Genomic DNA, 21,233 nt, shown 5'->3' with positions numbered 1-21,233 from the left:
TAAAATACAAAAGTATGGGCTTTAAAAGTTAATAAAATGTAGCGCCACAGACTGGGTGAAAATGTTTGTAAAACACGTATTGACAAATGCTTCTATCCAGAATATATAAAGAACTCCCAACTCAATAACCCAATTTTTTAAATGGACAAAATGAAGAGCCTCTTTACCAAAGAAGAGATACAAATGACCAATAAACCTATGAAAAGATGTTCAACGTCCTTAGTCATTAGGGAAATGCAAGTTAAAACCACAGTGAGATGTGCTGAGAAGGATACAGAGCAATTGGAACTTTATACTATTGATGTTTTAGTGAGAATGCAAAATGGTACAACCATTTCTTATAAGGTTAAACATACACTTGGCATATGATCCAGCAGTTCTACCCCAAGGTGTTTATCCAAGAGAAATTAAAACATTTGTCCACAAAGATTTGTATCAACATTTATAGCACCTTTATTCATGATCACTAAAAACAGGAAAGCAACTCATGTTCAAACAGCTGGTGAATGTTGAAATAACTTGTGAATCATCAGCACAATGGAATACTATTCAGCCATAAAAAGGAACAAACTACTGATACTGCAGCAACACCTCAAAAGCATTAAGCTCAGTGAAAGAAGCAAGACACGAAAGGTTGTGTCTGTTTGCTTCCATTTATATCACGTTCTGGAAAATGCAAAATTATAGGCAGAAATTAGACACTGATTGTCAGGTGCTGAGGTTGGAGGAGAGGACTGACTGACTGTAAAGAGGCACAAAGGAACTTTTGGGGATGATGGAAATATTTTATATCTTGACTGTGATGATAGTTACCTGACTATATATGTTTCTCAAAATTCAAAGGACTGTACAACTAAAAGGAGTGTATTTTACTATATGAGAATTATATCTCAATAAACTTGACTTCAGTAGAAAACAGTGGAGATTCTAGCCTACAATATATATTTACCAGCGGGAACTTTTCAGGTATTAATCCTCACCATAGCCCTATATGATCAATAGGTATTATTATTCTCATTCTACAGAAAGGAAGCTGAGACTTGGACTTGGAAAAGTTAAGTAATTTCTCAAGACCAGACAGATAATAGAAGGAGAGGTATGATGCAGAGCTATATAAAACATAAGAAGAAATTGTTTTTGAAATTGAGTTAAAACTATATTTCCCAAACTATCCCAACTTACTTCTGCCCTTAGAATATTCAGAGAAAAGGAAAACTAAGAGAACTGGCAAGGATGGCTCATAAATTGGGTAATCCATTTACAAATAATTGAAGCTTGATCATTTAAGTCAATTCACAGTCATCCTACTGATACTGCATCTCCTGAATTAAACGCTGTATTTCCTCACCCAAAACAATGCTGTGTCTTGAAAAATATCCACAAATCTAGAAAACATTTCATGAAAGAACTACTAAAATAAGTGAGGAAACTAATGGACTTTAACATACATTTAAACTTTTTAAAATGAATACTCTTTCATTTTAGAAAATGGAGAAAGAATATTACTGAAAACCATAAAATCATAAAATACACATTGGATTGGGTATGAATGGGCCAGAGAAATGTTTACCACACCCTGGTTGAAATACCCCTACTCCTTGAAGCTTGAATAAATAGTTTAGAAGTCAATATTACTTCATGTTCTAAGATATAATCATGTACTACAGAATAGGTGATTCGGGCAAACCCAACTTGAATGTATAGCTTCCCACCTACTAGTTATGTGGCCCTCTGTTTCCTCACCTGAAAAATGGGAATAATCATACCTTCCTTGCATGGCTATCTTAAAGATGAGAGTTAATGAGCAGTTCTGGATATATTTTAAGAACTCAATAAATTGTAATTAGATTATCATTGTTAGTAACGGTAATTATTTTCTGCATTAGGTAGCGGTCTACTTAGGGAACTTATTCCTTGATGTGGTTTGAAAATATGAGTGTAAGTGTTTACACATGGCTGTTTAAGGAACGACAGATGTTTTAGTACCTTCTGACCTTTTAAGATTATTGCTGCTGGGAGCAACTATCTTACTGAGTCATCTTTCAGAGCCAATATTATGCCTTATCTGAGCCTGGGGAAGATAATGATCTGGCCCAGAATGACATTTCTTCTTATGAGTTTATGTGTTTTTATAAGTAACAGGTTCTGTGGCTTCGAATTCTTTAAATTTATTTTCAAACTTGCCAGCCTTTGTGAATCAAAAGTCAACAACCTGCAATTCAGAGCAGACGACTTACATTTTTATGATTCACATTTGGAACTCCCTTTCGTTTTCATTCAGTCTTTGTGAGTTAACACATGTCTCCTCCCAGGAGACAAAGAGATTTTTGTTGACCTCAGTTTACCTTAGTTGCAGCTGCTCCAAAGGGGGACTGCCTATCCCTTGGAGGTGCACCCAGGATCCCCCAAACAGAATGAATCTGACCATCTCAAACATACCCTCCAAGTTTGGTGAAAATCTTCCCAGTTGTTTTCTTGTGATGCAGCAACAAAGAGTGTCAGAAACTTAATTTCATTTTCTTAGGTTTGGCCTAAACCCTTTTAAATGATTTTCCCACACTAATCTAGAAGGCAAACCATGCTTAACTTCTTTTGAAAGACTGGTGGCTTAATTTCACAACAATAATTGGGTCTTTCTCTTTACCATGAACATATTGTCTCTTACAGAGGATGAACATTGGTTTACGGGCGTTCTTGGTCATAGCTGATAGCTTGCAGCAGAAAGATGGGGAACCTCCCATGCCAGTTACCGGAGCCGTTCTCCCTTCAGGAAACACACTGAGGGTGAAGAAGACATATCTGAGTAAAACACTAACTGAAGAGGAAGCCAAAATGATAGGTGGGTTTCAAAGATATGTTTGCACTGGGCCTTATTAAGCCTTTAAAATGACCAATAGACACTTACCCTTAGTGAGATATATTTTTAAAATCTTCATAAAAGTAGCTGATGAGACATGTCAACATTAATTGTTTTGATTCATGCTGTGGTTTGTTTTACTGCCCTTTAAACTCTTTGGAACTTCCTGGTAAACATTTTGCCGTTTAAATGTTAGATTTTTATCTGTGGTCTTTTCAAACTTCTAATATTGATAATTTGCAGTTTACAGTAAATTTCTAAGACATCTGTGTGCTTTGGTAGATAATCCTGTTTATAAAGCAAACATATAAATATATTCATTCATTTATTCATTCCCTCATTCATTTTTATAGTTCCTTTTCTTCTATTTTTTTTTTCAGTAAAATTAGTTTAATCTGTGTTTTAAACATGCCAAGTCCCATACATGCCAGGGTATATTGTGGGTTTAGCCTACGTGAGATTATTTTCTTTTTAATTTAACTATCTTAACCCAAAGAGATGATCTTTTGCATTTGTTTCTCTTTTACCGAGTTCCTGAATTTAGAAACCTACTGCAAACTTGTTAAGTTAGTTCCTGGATTCCAAAGACCTAGAGGAAACATATGAGGAAACTTTTTCCTTTAAAATATTTATCTTTAGTTATGCAATGCTTAAATGAGTTCAAAAATATCAATATGAAATACATATTCTGTACACATTTTCTTCCACTGTATTAATGAGAGCGGTAAAAATAATATACCTGAGGTAAATTTTTCTTCATTTAAAAAATTATGATGTGAAATCATTTGTTGCCTTTACTAAAAAAACCCACACATATATTTCAGAGAATAATATAAAGTTATTAAAATTCTAACCCCAAATGAGAATTATCTTTTATTCACATAACCACTCATTATGCTGAATTTTTTTATACTAACCAGAAAACTAAAAATTCTAGTGTGGAACTTTCTGTTTCCTTGTTTATTTTTACTCTTCTGGAAAATATTTCCCTTTGAAGTATTAGAATTCCTATGTGTTAAATTTAAATGATTCTTTCGGGAACACCCACTACATGTGGGTACTATGCTAAGAGTCCTGCAGATAAGAGATTAAATTAGACTCTGCTCAGAGAATTCACTGACCCACGGAAGGTCTTCAGTAGAAATATATCACAGAGGATGAATAAAATGGGATTTCACTCTTTGATAGATTTAGTCAAAGATGTAACTGTCATGCGTATTTTTCAGGCATGTCATTATATTACTCTCAAGTACGAAAAGCTGTGGACAACATTTTAAGGCACCTTGATAAAGAAGTAGGAAGGTGTATGATGCTAACTAACGTCCAGATGTTAAACAAAGAACCCGAAGACATGATCACGTGAGTACAGTGAGGACTAAGTTTTCAATGAAGGATTAATGAACCAGAAGACACCAGCAGAGGTTCTTCCCCTTTATTCTGTATTTTGTTCTCATGTTATTAGAGTCCGAGTTCTAAGAAGTGTTAGGGATAGTAAAAACATCGTTTGATAATATTTGACTAACTGTAAAAATAAAGTCAAACCTGAGATTGATCTGTTTTGATAATATTTCAAGTATCATTAGGCCAGTAAGTTAGAAAATGGGCCCAAGACACTTTTACTGGTCCACATTTTCAGAAGTAATGTTTTGCTCTCAAGCCCATGTGATACAGCGTCATCACCAGTTTAGAGACATTCCATCTTTATGAATCTCAAGTTTACTTGTTTCTAGTGAGCGTTCCTGAACAGTGAGAGTTAAACCTGCTTAATATTCTCTATGTAACTGTGTCATAGAAATACTGGATTTTCAGAATACATTTGTAGCTTAGAATGTAGAAATCAGATGTTCTTAGCCAAAATCCAAGATCTAGATTTGTAATTGGAGCTCCTCATTAGAAACACACAGTTTGATTTTGCTGCTTGTGATTAATTATGGCAGGAACGCAGGTTAGGTTATGACTATGTTTTAAGACAGTTTGGACTTTGTTGTTGAACTATGAATTAAATTATATTTGGCACCAGTGGCATACATTTCTAAACATACAATTAGGAAAATTTTCTTTGTCACTCAGTGTGTCCAATTCCAAATATCACAGTTAGTTGGAACGTTGTTACCTATATAGGGAAGTTCATATTGTGGGTGTGTATTTTTATTACAATAGTAGTATGTCAAAAACAAACTACAGTGAGACAAAACATGATAAAATAAAGTTAAAAATACAGAATTATTTTAAATACATATTTAGCAGTATGGCAAGTTAAAATGAAAGCCTCCTCCACAGAGCTCCACTTGAAATCTGCATCCATTCCTTGGTTCAGGGTGATTTCTTCCAGACCTTTCCCAATGTCAGCACAAATACATATATACATTTTCTTTTTTACAAAACTGGAGTTATACAATGTGTATTATCCTGCAGCTTGCCAGTCACTTCATTTAAATGATATGGAGAGCATGTAGCTTTAGATTTTTCAACCAAAATGGTAGCAGAATTGAAATTGACCAAAGTTAATGACATTAACCATCTTGTCTACAGATCTGGTCCTTACCTAACAAATTGCCAGGTTGTCCATAACCTTTAACCTCCTTACTGCACACTCTCTGAACATATTAAAGCAGTTTTCAGTTTACAATGTAGAAGATGTAAGAAATGCTTTGAAAACTGCTGCCATAGGGCTTCCCTGGTGGCTCAGTGGTTGAGAGTCCGCCTGCCGATGCAGGGGACGCGGGTTCGTGCCCTGGTCTGGGAAGATCCCACATGCCGCGGAGCGGCTGGGCCCGTGAGCCATGGCCACTGAGCCTGCGTGTCCGGAGCCTGTGCTCCACAACAGGAGAGGCCACAACAGTGAGAGGCCCACGTACCGCAAAAAAAAAAAAAAAAAAAAAAACTGCTGCCACATTGTTGTTTCCTCTGAAATAGTAAGGAAATGAAAGGCCTTCAAAGGAAAACTATGTTTATAATCCAGAGATCATAAGACAGGGTCAGGACCAAAACAATACATTCAAAACCATAAAAGGTACAGGTTTAAATGTAAATGTTAACATTTCATTTGTATTTTCACAATACCTTAAACTTTTTCTAAGGTGATTCTTTACTTTCTCCTATTCAACTGTCTTAAGATGCCCCGCCCCCCCCAAATAGGGCTAGAAATAGTTTTCATGCTAGACTTTAAAGCAGATCCCTGAGTGGAAAATGGCTCATGGCTACATTTCTAAACAACAAAGAGATAGGGAGACCTTCAAGATGGCAGAGGAGTAAGACGTGGAGATCACCTTCCTCCCCACAAATACATCAGAAATACATCTACACGGTGGACAACTCCTACAGAACACCTACTGAACGCTGGCAGAAGACCTCAGACTTCCCAAAAGGCAAGAAACTCCCCATGTACCTGGGTAGAGCAAAAGAAAAAAGAAAAAACAGAGACAGAAGAATAGGGACGGGACCTGTACCTCTGGGAGGGAGCTGTGAAGGAGGAAAGGTTTCCACACACGAGGAAGCCCCTTCACGGGCGGAGACTGCAGGTGGCGGAGTGGGGAAGCTTCAGAGCCGCGGAGGAGAATGCAGCAACAGGGGTGCGGAGAGCAAAGTGGAGAGATTCCCGCACAGAGGATCAGTGCCAACCAGCACTCACCAGCCTGAGAGGCTTGTCTGCTCAACCGCCGGGGCGGGCGGGGGCTGGGAGCTGAGGTTCAGCCTTCGGAGATCAGACCCCAGGGAGAGGACTAGGGTTGGCGGCATGAACACAGCCTGGAGGGGGCTAGTGAAGCACAGCTAATCGGGCGGGAGTCCGGGAAAAAGTCTGGACCTGCCTAAGAGGCAAGAGACCATTGTTTCGGGATGCGTGAAGAGAGGGGATTCAGAACACCACCTAAATGAGCTCCAGAGACGGGCGCAGGCCGCGGCTATCAGCGCAGACCCCAGAGACGGGCATGAGATGCTCAGGCTGCTGCTGCAGCCACCAAGAAGCCTGTGTGCAAGCACAGGTCACTCTCCACACCTCCCCTCCCGGGAGCCTGTGCAGCCTGCCACTGCCAGGGTCCCGTGATCCAGGGACAACTTACCTAGGAGAACACACGGTGCCTCAAGCTGGTGCAACATCACACCGGCCTTGTCGCTGCGGGTTCACCCTGCATTCCGTACCCCTCCCTCCCCCCAGCCTGAGTGAGCCAGAGCCCCCGAATCAGCTGCTTCTTTAACCCCGTCCAGTCTGGGCAGGAAACAGATGCCCTCAGGCGACCTATGTGCAGAGAGGGGGCCAAATCCAAAGCTGAACCCCGGGAGCTGTGCGAAAAAAGAAGTGAAAGGGAAATCTCTCCCAGCAGCCTCAGGAGCAGTGGATTAAATCTCCACAGTCAACTTGATATACCCTGCATCTCTGGAATACCTGACTAGACAACGAATTATCCCGAAATTGAGGTGGTGGACTTTCGGAGCTACTGTAGACTTGGGGTTTGCTTTCCGCATCTAATTTGTTTCTGGTTTTATGTTTATCTTACTTTAGTATTTAGAGTTTATTATCATTGGTAGATTTGTTTATTGATTTGGTTGCACTCTTCCTTTTTTTTTAATATATAGATATGTATATTTTTTTCCTTGTTCTCTTTCTGTGAGTTTGTATGTGTATGCTTCTTTGTGTGATTTTGTCTGTATAGCTTTCCTTTTACCATTTGTCCTAGGGTTCTGTCTGTCTGGTTTTGTTTTTTTTTTCAGTACAGTTTTTAGCGCTTGTTATCATTGGTGAATTTGTTTTTTGGTTTGGTTGCTCTATTCTTTCTTTCTTTCTTTTTTTCTTTTTTTATGACTTTTTAACTTTTTCATGTTTAATAATTATTTTTTATTTTAAGAACTTTATTTTATTTTATTTTTTTCTTTCTTTCTTTCTTTTTTTCTCTCTTTTCTTCTGAGCTGTGTGGCTGACAGGGTCTCAGTGCTCCGGCAGGGTATCAGGCCTGTGCCTCAGAGGTGGGAGAGGCGAGTTCAGGACATTGGTCCACCAGAGACCTCCCGGCTCCACATAACATCAAAGAGCAAATGCTCTCCCAGAGATTTCCATCTCAACGATAAGACCCAGCTCCACTCAACGACCAGCAAGCTACAGTGCCGGACACCCTATGCCAAACAACTAGCAAGACAGGAACCAACCCCACCCATTAGCAGAGAAGCTGCCTAAAATCATAATAAGGTCACAGACACCCCAAAACACACCACGGGACATGGCCCTGCCCACAATAAAGACAAGATATAACCTCATCCACCAGAACACAGGCACCAGTCCCCTCCACCAGGAAGCCTACACAACCCACTGAACCAACCTTAGCCACTGGGGACAGACATCAAAAACATCGGGAACTACAAACCTGCAGCCTGCGAAAAGGATACCCCAAACACAGTAAGTGAAGCAAAATGAGAAGACAGAGAAACACACAGCAGATGAAGGAGCAAGGTAAAACCCCACCAGACCTAACAAATGAAGAGGAAATAGGCAGTCTACCTGAAAAAGAATTCAGAGTAATGATAGTAATGATCCAAAATCTTGGAAACAGAATGGAGAAAATAAAAGAAACGTTTAACAGGGACCTAGAAGAACTAAAGAGCAAACAAACAATGATGAACAACACAATAAATGAAATTAAAAATTCTCTAGAATGAATCTATAGCAGAATAACTGAGGCAGAAGAACAAATAGGTGACCTGGAAGATAAAATAGTGGAAATAACTACTGCAGAGCAGAATAAAGACAAAAGAATGAAAAGAATCGAGAACAGTCTTTGAGACCTCTGGGACAAAATTAAATGCACTAACATTCGAATTATACGGGTCCCATAAGAAGAAGAGGAAAAGAAAGGGACTGAGAAAATATTTGAAGAAATTAGAGTTGAAAACTTCCCTAATATGGGAAAGGAAATAGTCTATCAAGTCCAGGAAACGAAGAGAGTCCCATACAGGATAAATCCAAGGAGAAACACGCCAAGACAAATATTAATCAAACTATCAAAAATTAAGTACAAAGAAAAAATATTAAAAGCAGCAAGGGAAAAACAACAAATAACATATAAGGGAATCCCCATAAGGTTAGCAGCTGATCTTTCAGCAGAAACTCTGCAAGCCAGAAGGGAGTGTTAGGACATATTTAACATGATGAGAGGGAAAAACCTGAAAAAATTTTCAGATTTCACAAAAATCTGAAAATCTCATTTAGATTTGATGGAGAAATAAAAGCCTTTATAGACAAGCAAAAGGTAAGAGAATTCAGCACTACCAAACCAGCTTTACAACAAATGCTGAAGCAACTTCTCTAGGCAGGAAACACAAGAGAAGGAAAAGACCTATAATAATAATAAATAATAAAAAATAATAATAAACCCAAAACAATTAAGAAAATGGTAATAGGCACATACATATCAATAAATACCTTAAACGTGAATGGATTAAATGCTCCAGCCAAAAGACATAGACTGGCTGAATGGACACAAAAAACAAGACCTGTTTATATGCTGTCTACAAAGACCCTCTTCAGACCTAGAGACACATACAAACTGAAAGTGAGGGGATGGAAAAAGATATTCCATGCAAATGGAAGTCAGAAGAAAGCTGGAGTAGTAATTCTCATATCAGACAAAATAGACTTTAAAATAAAGACTATTACAGGAGACACTGATTGACACTACATAATGATCAAGGGACCAATCCAAGAAGAAGATATAACAATTGTAAATATTTATGAACCCAACATAGGAGCACTTCAGTAGATAAGGCAAATGCTAACAGCCATAAAAGGGGAAATCAACAGTAACACAATCATAATAGTGGACTTTAACACCCCACTTTCACCAATGTACAGATAACCCAAACTGAAAATAAATAAGGAAACACAAGCTTTAAATGATGCACTAAACAAGATGGACTTAATTGATATTTATAGAACATTCCATCCAAAAAAACAACAGAATACACTTTCTTCACAAGTGCTAATGGAACATTCTCCAGCATAGATCATATCTTGGGTCACAAATCAAACTTTGGTAAATTTAAGAAAATGGAAACTGTATCAGATATATTTTCTGACCACAATGCTATGAGACTAGATATCAATTACAGGAAAAAAATCTGTAAAAAATACAAACACATGGAGCCTAAACAGTACACTACTAAATAACCAAGAGATCACTGAGGAAATCAAAAAGGAAATCATAACATACCTAGAAACAAATGACGATGAAAACACAATGACCCAAAACCTATGGGATGCAGCAAAAGCAGTTCTAAGAGAGAACTTTATAGCAATACAATCCTACCTCAAGAAACAAGAAACATCTCAAATAAACAACCTAACCTTACACATAAAGCAATTAGAGAAAGAACAGAAAAACCCCAAAGTTAGCAGAAGGAAAGAAATCATAAAGATCAGATCAGAGGTAAATGAAAAAGAAATGAAGGAAAGGATAGCAAAGATCAGTAAAACTAAAAGCTGGTTCTTTGAGAAAATAAACAAAACTGATAAAGCATTAGCCAGACTCATCAAGAAAAAAAGGGAGAAGACTCAAATCAATAGAATTAGAAATGGAAAAGGAGAAGTAACAACTGACACTGCAGAAATACAAAGGATCATGGGAGATTACTACAAGCAACTATATGCCAATGAAATAGACAACCTGGACGAAATGGACAAATTCTTAGAAAAGCACAACCTTCTGAGACTGAACCAGGAAGAAATAGAAAATATGAACAGACCAATCCAAGCACTGAAATTGAAACTGTGATTTAAAATCTTCCAACAAACAAAAGCCCAGGACCAGATGGCTTCACAGGCGAATTCTATCAAACATTTACTGAACAGCTAACACCTATCCTTCTCAAACTCTTCCAAAATATATCAGAGGGAGGAACACTCCCAAACTAATTCTATGAGGCCACCATCACCATGATACCAAAAACACACAAAGATGTCATAAAGAAAGAAAACTACAGGCCAATATCACTGATGAACATAGATGTAAAAATCCTTAACAAAATACTAGCAAAGAGAATCCATCAGCACATTAAAAGGACCATACACCATGATCAAGTGGGGTTTTTCCCAGGAATGCAAGGATTCTTCAATATATACAAATCAATCAGAGTAACAAATTAAAGGATAAAAACCATATGATCATCTCAATAGGTGAAGAAAAAGCTTTCGACAAAATTCAACACCCATTTATGATAAAACCCCTCCAGAAAGTAGGCATAGAGGGAACTTACCTCAACATAATAAAGGCCATATATGACAAACCCACAGCCAACATCATTCTCAGTGGTGCAAAACTGAAACCATTTCCACTAAGATCAGGAACAAGACAAGGTTGCCAACTCTCAACACTATTATTCAACATAGTTTTGGAAGTTTTAGCCACAGCAATCAGAGAAGAAAAATAAAAGGAATCCAAATCGGAAAAGAAGAAGTAAAACTGTCACTGTTTGCAGATGACATGATAGTATACATAGAGAATCCTAATGATGCCACCAGAAAACTACTAGAGCTAATCAATGAATCTGGTAAAGTTGCAGGATACAAAATTAATGCACAGAAATCTCTTGCATTCCCATACACTAATGATGAAAAATCTGAAAGAGAAATTAAGGAAACACTCCCATTTACCATTGCAACAAAAAGAATAAAATACCTGGGAATAAACCTACCTAAGGAGACAAAAGACCTGCATGCAGAAAACTATAAGACACTGATGAAAGACATTAAAGATGATAGAAACAGATAGAGAGATATACCATGTTCTTAGATGGGAAGAATCAACATTGTGAAAATGACTCTACTACCCAAAGCAGTCTACACATTCATTGCAATCCCTATCAAACTACCACTGGCATTTTTCACAGAAGTAGAACAAAAAATTTCACAATTTGTATGGAAACACAAAAGACCCCGAATAGCCAAAGTGATCTTGAGAAAGAAAAATGGAGCTAGAGGAATCAGGCTCCTGGACTTCAGACTATACTACAAAGCTACAGTAATCAAGACAGTATGGTACTGGCACAAAAACAGAAATATAGATCAATGGAACAGGATAGAAAGCCCAGCGATAAACCCATGCACATATGGTCACCTTATTTTTGATAAAGGAGGCAAGAACATACAAGGGAGAAAAGACAGCCTCTTCAATAAGTGGTGCTAGGAAAACTAGACAGCTACATGTAAAAGAGTAAAATTAGAACACTTCCTAACACCATACACAAAAATAAAATCGATTGAAGATCTAAATGTAAGGCCAGACACTATAAAACTCTTAGAGGAAAACATAGGCAGAACACTCTATGATATAAATCACAGCAAGATCCTTTTTGACCCACGTCCCAGAGAAATGGAAATAAAAATAAACAAATGCGACCTAATGAAACTTCAAAGCTTTTGCACAGCAAAGGAAACCATAAACAAGACCAATAGACAACCCTCAGAATGGGAGAAAATATTTGCAAATGAAGCAACTGACAAAGGATTAATCTCCAAACTTTACAAGCAGCTCAGGCAGCTCAATATCAAAAAAACAAAGAACCCAATTCAAAAATGGGCAGAGGGCTTCCCTGGTGGCGCAGTGGTTGAGAGTCCGCCTGCCGATGCAGGGGATGCGGGTTCGTGCCCCGATCCGGGAAGATCCCACATGCCATGGAGCGGCTGGGCCTGTGAGCCATGGCCGCTGAGCCTGCGCCTCCAGAGCCTGTGCTCTGCAACGGGAGAGGCCACAACAGTGAGAGGCCCGCGTACCACAAAAAAAAAAAAAAAATGGGCAGAAGACCTAAACAGACATTTCTCCAAAGAAGATATACAGATTGCCAAGAAATACATGAAAAGGATGCTCAACATCACTAATCATTAGAGAAATGCAATTCAGAACTACAATGAGGTATCACCTCACACCGGTCAGAATGGCCATCATCAAAAAATCTACAAAGAATAAATGCTGGAGAAGGTGTGGAGAAAAGGGAACCCTCTTGCACTGTTGGTGGGAATGTAAGTTGATACAGCCACTATGGAGAACATTATGGAGGTTCCTTAAAAAACTAAAAATAGAATTACCATATGACCCAGTGGTCCCACTATTGGGCATGTATCCAGAGAAAACCATAATTCAAAGAGTCATGTACCACAGTGTTCATTGCAGCTCTATTTACAATAACCAGGACATGGAAGCAATCTAAGTGTCCACTAACAGATGAATGCATAAAGAAGATGTGGCACGTATATGCAGTGGAATATTACTCAGCCATAAAAAGAAACGAAATTGAGTTCTTTTTAGAGAGGTGGTTGGACCTAGAGACTGTCATACAGAGTGAAGTAAGTCAGAAAGAGACAAACACCATATGCTAACACATATATGGAATCTAAAAAAAAATGGTTCTGAAGAACCTAGGGGCAGGACAGGAATAAAGACGCAGATGTAGAGAATGGACTTGAGGACACGGGGAGGGGGAAGGGTAAGCTGGGATGAAGTGAGAGAGTGGCATGGACTTATATATACACTACCAAATGTAAAATAGATAGCTAGTGAGAAGCAGTTGCATAGCACAGGGAGATCAGCTCCGTGCTTAAGACCACCTAGAGGGGTGAGATAGGGAGGGTGGGAGGGAGACGTAAGAGGGAGGAGATATGGGAGTATATGTATATGTATAGCTGATTCACTTTGTTATAAAGCAGAAGCTAACACACCATTGTAAAGCAGTTAAACTCCAATAAAGATGTTAAATACAAAAAGAAAAAACCAAGAGAAACATTAGAGAATCATGTAAGCATTTAGGAAAAAAGAGTTGAGGTCCATACCACACTAATGGAAATAGTTATTGGAGTTGAAATTTGAGGCTGGTCTACCATTTTTCCAGGCCTTCTTAGGGTATGAGCTTGAAAATAAAGCATTCTGTGTTGCTCTGTTTCCATCCCTCATCCCTTTTTTTCTTTATTCTGGCAAATAATCATAATAATAGTAGCAGTAAGTATAATATAATGACTGTAAATAATAATTATACAATATCTGTTAATAAAAATTATGCTATTTGGGGGACTCAGATGCTTCCTATAAAATCCCAGGCACAGGGCTGCAGTAAACGGAAACCATGCACCAATTAGAGTTTCTAATCTAGGCTTGCTTTATCAGCTGGGAAGTCTGCCAGTCCTGTAAGTCTGCTTTATCGGCTGGCAGAATTTTCCTTACACTTCAGGCCAGGCAGGGTCATCTGTTTTCCAACAGATATGAAAATAATCCCAGCTGTTTAAGACATCTGGTGAGCATGTTAGAAGAGCTATTTAAAAGACACTGTGCCACACATGAACAATCAGATCACTAGGCTTTAACTCTGTCTAGCCATCGAGGATGTCATTTGAAGACTTCTCTTTCCTTCAGCTGATTGGAAACCACTGTACAGTGCAGTCCTCTCTGAAGTCCTTGTACGTCCCATGCAAAAGGACTATGGAAATGGAGAGAAAATAAACTTATGACTTCCCACAAGAACAGAGTATTTTAGAAATTCACATATATGTGTTTTGTTTTTCACAAAATACAAAAAAGTTTCGTATTTATTCCTAACAAACTTAAAAACACATGCTGAAAAGTAATGTCACAGAGCAAAATTGCTGTCTGATTATTGTCTTTAGTTTATAGAGAGCATGGATTCTGCCTGTTACATTTCTATTCTGACACAGTTACTGTTCCAGGAAGGAATTACTTCTACGCTACTTTGCATTTTCATTATTGTGTTTGTGTCCTATGATTGCGTTAATTTGGTACCAATTTTATATTTATTCTCAGGGGACTAAATCGTCAAAATTTAAATATGCTGTTATATTATATCACAAGTTATTTGAAAGATTTGCTGTGTAGTTTAGTTTTTCCATAAAGGTTATTGATAAATATGTGGTTAAGAATCAGTTATCTATTTAAATAAGTAAAAATTGAAATAATTTGTCACTGAATTTATATTTTTCCTTCATATTTTACAACAGGATCTAGAAGGTATTAATTACCTTTAAAACATCCATAGTCTCAAGAAAGTAAAAAGAAGATAATCTCCATAGAGATCAGGACCATCAGAGTCATTTTAAAAATCAGAAATGGGTGCACAATTATATAGATTTCAGGATTTTACTTGACATTATGAAAGACTTATTTTTGGAAGCATTTAATTAAAAAAAAAATCAGGGGTGGGCACTCTTGAGAGGAGAAGCATAACTCAACAAAGAGAGAAACTTCCAGATGTCATGCTTGTTAAAGGCACCGTTAGTTGTATACATTAAAATGCCATTTTTAAATGCTGAAGGTAGTAATGACTGCAATGTATTTCTTACATACTAATGTGTCTGGGCAATTCAGTGTCTTAAATGCAGCCCACAGGGGCCAAACCCCATGGAACCCAGCTGAATGGCAAGACATATGATAGCAATAGAATGCTATTGCTATTGGCATTTTTCTTTCCAGATACATACCTCTAACTAACACTTAAATCTTCATAAGTTCTCATAGAACTGGCCAAGCTATAAAAGGCATAAACCTTTAGGAATAATAGGGAACCATCACCAGGCAGTGATTCAGAAGGCATTGATTTTAGTCTTTGTTCACATATTTGGCCAATTTTTAAAAATTTTTTCATAACCTTTGACTTACGTTTAAACTTTGTCTTCAAATTCCAGGGGTGAGAGAAAGCCAAAAATAGATCTTTTCAGGACCTGTGTTGCTGCTATTCCTCGACTGCTTCCTGATGGGATGCCAAAACTTGAACTTATTGACTTGCTGGCCAGGTAGGTGAGAGCTGTAGTGGGCATTATTTGATCAAAATTGATTTGAATCATTTGTCATGATTCCTCAAAAAATAGAATGATTATTAAAAATGGGCAGATATTTACCAATTCTGGGTACTATTTGGAGTTCCCAGGAGGAATAAAGAGATGGTTTTGATTTGGGGCTTTTTGTTTTTTTTCCTGCGCTCAAGGGGTTTAAAATTCAATGTAGAAGCAATCCGTAAGGACATAAGGTAACTAGCAATCCAAGGCTTGAAACTGTGCAAATTAATGGCACCAAAAAAATGTGATACATAAAAGCAGAGGGTAGAAGGATTACTGTGGACTGGGGACGTCAGCAGATGACTCCCGGGAGATGGTGGAACTTGAATGGCCCTTCGAAGGAAAGATAGGATATAGAAACGTAAAGAGCCCTTTGAAGGAAAGATAGGATGTAGAAATGTAAAGGGAGTACCATGAGGACAAGCACAGAGGTGGGACCAGGAAACGAGGAGATGAGCCTGGCTGGGAAAAAGTTCATTCAGGATGTGATTCCCAATCTGCGACCAGCACACCCCCAGGGAGGCAAGAAGGTGGGTAACAGGGATCCTAAGCGAATTTTTGTACTTCACTTCCATAGATCATACATTTATGCCGCTCCCCATCTTCCGTTAGAATTCACGGTCCGACTAGAACCTAAAGTTAACTTGCTTTGCTTTGAATGAAAGTATATTATTGTAGTTAAATAAGCTTGACTTTTCTCATGCTGATCTGAAGTTCTAGCTGACAGTTATGCATGTCTTTAATTTAAAAATCAAAAGTGACTTATTATCTAAGTGCATTTAGAAGGCAAAATCATTAGAAACGGGGTCCTTGGAGGGAATGGAATGAGGAGGAAGACAAGTCATGCTTGCTTTGAAAAAAAAGAAAGAAAAAGGATTTTAGAAAACTCAATGATAAAAATAAATAGAAATAAGACTTTAGAGGTAGATATTTAATTAATCTTTACTATTAACTGAGGCGTTTGGACTAATGGAGTTTCTAAGCAGGAGAATAACATGATAAAAAAATGTCATTTCGGCTGGTTAATCTGATAATGGCGGAATAGAGGAAAGGCCAGAGAAGGATAACAAATATTGATGCTGATTGGATGAAAGATGCTTTATACATAATCTTTTACCCACATCCTCTAGCCTTCAGAGAGCACCCTTCCCATCAATATCCAAAAAGTAGCCCAAGCCCTGGTCCCCCGTGACTGCACATCGCCCGGTGGCCGGCCAAGGCTCTGAGTGTCCCCGTGGTGCGCAGTGCGTCCTGGCGATCCTGGTCGTCATGCTCTCTGCTCTGCACAGCCGTTTGGACTCCTGTGCAGAGGGGACCAAATCCCATGGTTGATCACTTCCTGCTATCAGTTAATAGCTTTCATAGCCTGCTGTCCTTCCCCATTCTCGTCACTCCAAGTGTGGACAAAGCCACTCCTTTCCCTCTTCTGGTCACACTAGCTCAGGATAGTGCCGGCTCCTGAGGTTTACTGGAGAGCCATTGCTTTGATAACCACCGTGTCAAGCTTTGGTGTTCCCTGGCCACAGCCGTCTACCCTTCTAGCTGACTTTTATCACCCATGACCTATAACCAGTTCTTTGCTACAGTCAGCCATCCCCAGGCCATGGGTTCTTGTTTCTTCCATTCCATGTGTAGGATGAGTTTTAAGAATATGAACTTAAAACAAACTACAGTCTAGGCTTTTGCTGAAGCCTAGCAATCAGAATGTGAGCCTAGAGCACCTTATCCGAAGTAGGGGAGCAGTGGGGAAAGAGGGAAGGACAAGCCTGGATCACAAAGGGGCTTCCAGTTCTCGGGGAGGACAAGATTTAAGGAGGAGCGAAGGGTGGATTCCTAGTGAATAACAGACATGGGGATTTGGGGGTTGGGGAGCTGAGGAACAAAGAGACCAAGATACTATAAAGGGCCGTCCACGCTACTGTGGAGTCTCCCAGGATGACGGGGAAGTGCTGTGGATAAAGAAAAGCTGTGAGCCAAGTGCCAGAATTACCCAGAAATGTACAGGAGCAGCCTGTCCATTTGCCGTGGACAACAATGGGGAGGATGGTGTGACTAGGAGACAAGTATTTGCACAGAGGAGGGAGCTGAGTGAAAGGGCTGCAGGGGGCGTTGAGGAACGAAGGGAACGCCATCTGAGAGATGTGCAGGAGGCGCTCCCCAGATGGGAATAGTACTGACTCCTCTGGAAATCCTGATTTTTGCTTCCCTGCTTTACCATTTTACTAGCCATTGTGATGCTGGCAAATTACTGGGTTGGCCACAAAGTTTGTTCGGGTTTTTCCATGAGACGGTACAGAAAAACCCGAACGAACTTTTCGGCCAACCCAATATTTAACCCCTGTCTTTTTTTTCCTTGGTAGAATTGGAATAATGCTGCCTAGCTCATAAGACTGTTGAAAGGGCAAAATGACGTGGCACTTTGGTTAATCGGAGAGAAAATGTGTCAGCAGGGAAAAGACAGTTCTCAGTGAAGCTGAAGTAAAGGGAAAGTTCACTTATTTCATTGAAGTCCTAATTGGTGATGATTATATAACTAAGCCCTTTGAAATGCTAAGTGTTTGAAATGTCATGCAGCCTTCTGGTACCGTCTCTAATGCTGTTTTGCTGTAAATCTGTGTGGGAGACGCTTACCTCTGGAATCACCTTGGTAGCCTCATCCAGTGACGCCTGGCTCTGCAGCCGCGGTGCCAGGCTTGTCAGGAGGGAATGCTGTGAGACCCGGTTGGAATGGCGGTGCTATTTATAGAGCCCCATGTTTATTATTATGCATTCTTACAAAGCCCAAAGCCATGGGTACTGTTTTTATGAGGGGAAGGAACAAATAAATATACTTGAGGGTTCGAGTCTTAGGGCAGAGTTCAGAAAATGACGGGACTTATATGGGAAGCCTGTGAAGAGGCCTTTTTCATAAGCTTCAAAAGAAGCCAGAGGCCGTTCTCCTCAGGGGAAGGATAACTTGGAGAGCTGGCCCTCACACTGGGTCCATGACCCTATGAGAAAACGAGCCCCTTCTAGATCTCAAGAAGGTCAGAGGACAGAAGTGAAGGAATTGAAGAGCAGTCAATGTGGGTTTCAAGTCTTGAGTCACTCTGTCCCCCTGTAGTCCAGTCACATTTGGATTCATTTGACTCCTGACACAGTCTGGTCAGAGAGGTGTGAGACCTTTTATTTCAGACACTTCCTGGTTGCATCTATGGTGTATTTTTACTGGAGAAAATCTTGGTTTTCTTCATACTTGGCAAAATAAGACCAAATGCCATGCAGGCTCACCTGCCCCTCACAGCTCGGTTCCCCGAATAAGGAGTGTTGACTGAAAAAAAATGCACAACGTGAGAACTGTGAGTTGAGTTAAGTTTTATTTGGGGCAAAATGAGGACTATAGCCCGGGAGACAGCGTTTCAGATAGCTCTGAGAAACTGCTCCAAAGAGGTGGGGGGTGCTCAGGATATATGTGATTTGGTGAAGGGGGAGTACGTGCAGTCAAGCACATATTTTTTGCAGAAAGTTTCTGCTAGTCTCGTGAAGGTTACAGCTAGTCACGAGGAGCAGACATCACCATGAAGGATTTTAGTGCTTTTCTAGATACAAGGAGATGCAAGAATTGGGCTCATAAAATCTTTTCCTGAAAATATCTAATTATCTGAAGACCCGTTCTGCCAGTTTTTCCCAGAGCACAGAGCGCCTCATTCCTGATCTCCACCCTGAACTCCTTTCAGGGGGTGTCGAAGGTCAGCAGCTGCAGCGGCTCGTGATTTAATCCTTGTAGAGGCAGGTGGCAAGTGCCCATGGCAAGAGCCAGTTTGTAGGTGACAGGAGTTTCAAGGTTATGTCCCCCATAACTGCCCCCAGGCTCCCTTCCCAGCTGTTCACGTATTGGCTAAATACCCCAGACACTCTAATCTCAGAGTTGTATTAGTATGTTTACCATAACAATGGCTTACAGACCGAAACAGACAAAGAAGGTGGAGCTCACTTTTCTCCTTGGCAGTCGCCATCATTTTTCTCTGTCTCCTCCCAGGTGTTTCCTGCTCTACCCTTGACCACAGGAAGGACCTTTCCCCCTAACAGTCTACAGGCTCCTGTCCTCTGTCCCTTCCTGCAGCACTGTAGTTGCACTAAGGGTTTGCTGTTCCATGTTTGCCCTCCTTTCAGAAATCTGAAATAGGGTTGTGAGAATTAAACAATGCATATAAATCACTTAACGTCGTGCCTAGAACACAGTAAGCTCTCAGCAAATGTTAGTTATTATTTTTAGGCATCTTTAAACATGAATAACATATTATGCCACGATGTACAATGCACTTTCATATACTTTATGTTGGGAAAGCTGGGTACATATGCATTCCTATTTTCGGACAAAGAGATTGAACTTCAGAAGAGTAAAGTTGGTTGCCCAAATGTACAGAATTTTCCAGAAGCCAAATAGAAGTGACAGATGTCATTGGTTTTATACAAAATGGCAAACATTTTGTGCAGTGTTTCTTTACAACTTGTGGAACTTTCTGAGGTAATGCATATACAATTTCATGATCTTTAGTGGTATCTGAAAGCTATTAATCATTTACTATTTATCATTCAGTCTTCAGCCTTTGTGTAGCGGAGGGCTGCTAGCTGTTTTGAGTAGCTCGGTGAGAACTGTAGACTCAATTGCATATATTGCCTCGATAAACCACTTAATCTCATTACTATATTTTAATTGAGATGCAATTCAAAGCCCTGTAGATAGGTGGGAGCTCATTCTTTTTTTTAAATAAAGTTCCCATTTTATTTTATTTATTTATTTTTTCGGGAGGGGCCACGCCACGCGGCATGTGGGATCTTAGTTTCCCGACCAGGGTTGAACCCGCACCCCCTAAATTGGAAGCACAGAGTCTTTTTTTTTTTTTTTAACATCTTTATTGGAGTATAATTGCTTTGCAATGGTGTGTTAGTTTCTGCTGTATAACAAAGTGAATCAGCTATACGTATACATACATCACCATATCCCCTCCCTCTAGCGTCTCCCTCCCACCCTCCCTATCCCACCCCACTAGGTGGTCACAAGGAGCACAGAGTCTTAACCACTGGACCACCAGGGAAGTCCCGGGAGTTCATTCTTTAATACCTTAGAGAAGAAGTTTCCGCCACTTCTGGTGAACATGCCAGAGGTTAACAGTCCACTGGTCAGCAAGTCTCTCCTTTTGGAAACCTTTGTCTCCATTTCTTCCTCTGCTGCCCTTGGTGACGTTATGGGGCAGCAGGTCCCTCACCGCTGCCTGATAACCTTGTGTCAGTCCTGCCAGAGCTGAGAGGAGGCTGTTCCTCCTAATGGATCTTTTCTTCTGGGTATAGTTTGTGAATTTGAAGTCACTCCCTTTTCCTTCATGCACCTCTAGCAACAAAATTCTTCAAAGCGACTGAGCTGATTCCATCTGAACCTGAGCTCACCTTTACGAAAGTGTTTCTATTCAGTCATTTGTCTGATCTGACCAACCAAGAAGGTGGCCTTGCTCAAGTTCTGGGTTTTCCCCCCTTTTACCCACATCCTTACTTAGTGTAGGTGCTCCTCACACCACA

General features: G+C 39.6%; 1 protein-coding gene across 2 annotated transcripts in view; it reads left to right on the top strand.

Annotated features, from left to right (window-relative positions):
- Positions 1 to 21,233, top strand: part of FRY (FRY microtubule binding protein) — a gene marked incomplete at its 5' end in the record, with an annotated part of 329,102 nt that overhangs the window by 191,871 nt on the left and 115,998 nt on the right. For both annotated transcript variants that reach the window (XM_082675865.1, XM_082675864.1), the window contains 3 exons: positions 2,668 to 2,839; positions 4,084 to 4,216; positions 15,528 to 15,635. In XM_082675865.1, coding sequence (XP_082531991.1) covers positions 2,668 to 2,839; positions 4,084 to 4,216; positions 15,528 to 15,635 — 413 coding nt within the window. The remainder of the gene's footprint in view (positions 1 to 2,667; positions 2,840 to 4,083; positions 4,217 to 15,527; positions 15,636 to 21,233) is intronic.

The sequence above is a fragment of the Grampus griseus genome (genome assembly GCF_964374135.1).
Source record: "Grampus griseus genome assembly, chromosome: 18".
In the NCBI taxonomy this organism is placed as follows: domain Eukaryota; kingdom Metazoa; phylum Chordata; class Mammalia; order Artiodactyla; family Delphinidae; genus Grampus; species Grampus griseus.
Note: the sequence above shows the minus strand (reverse complement) of the source record. Positions and strands in the feature narration are given on the sequence as shown.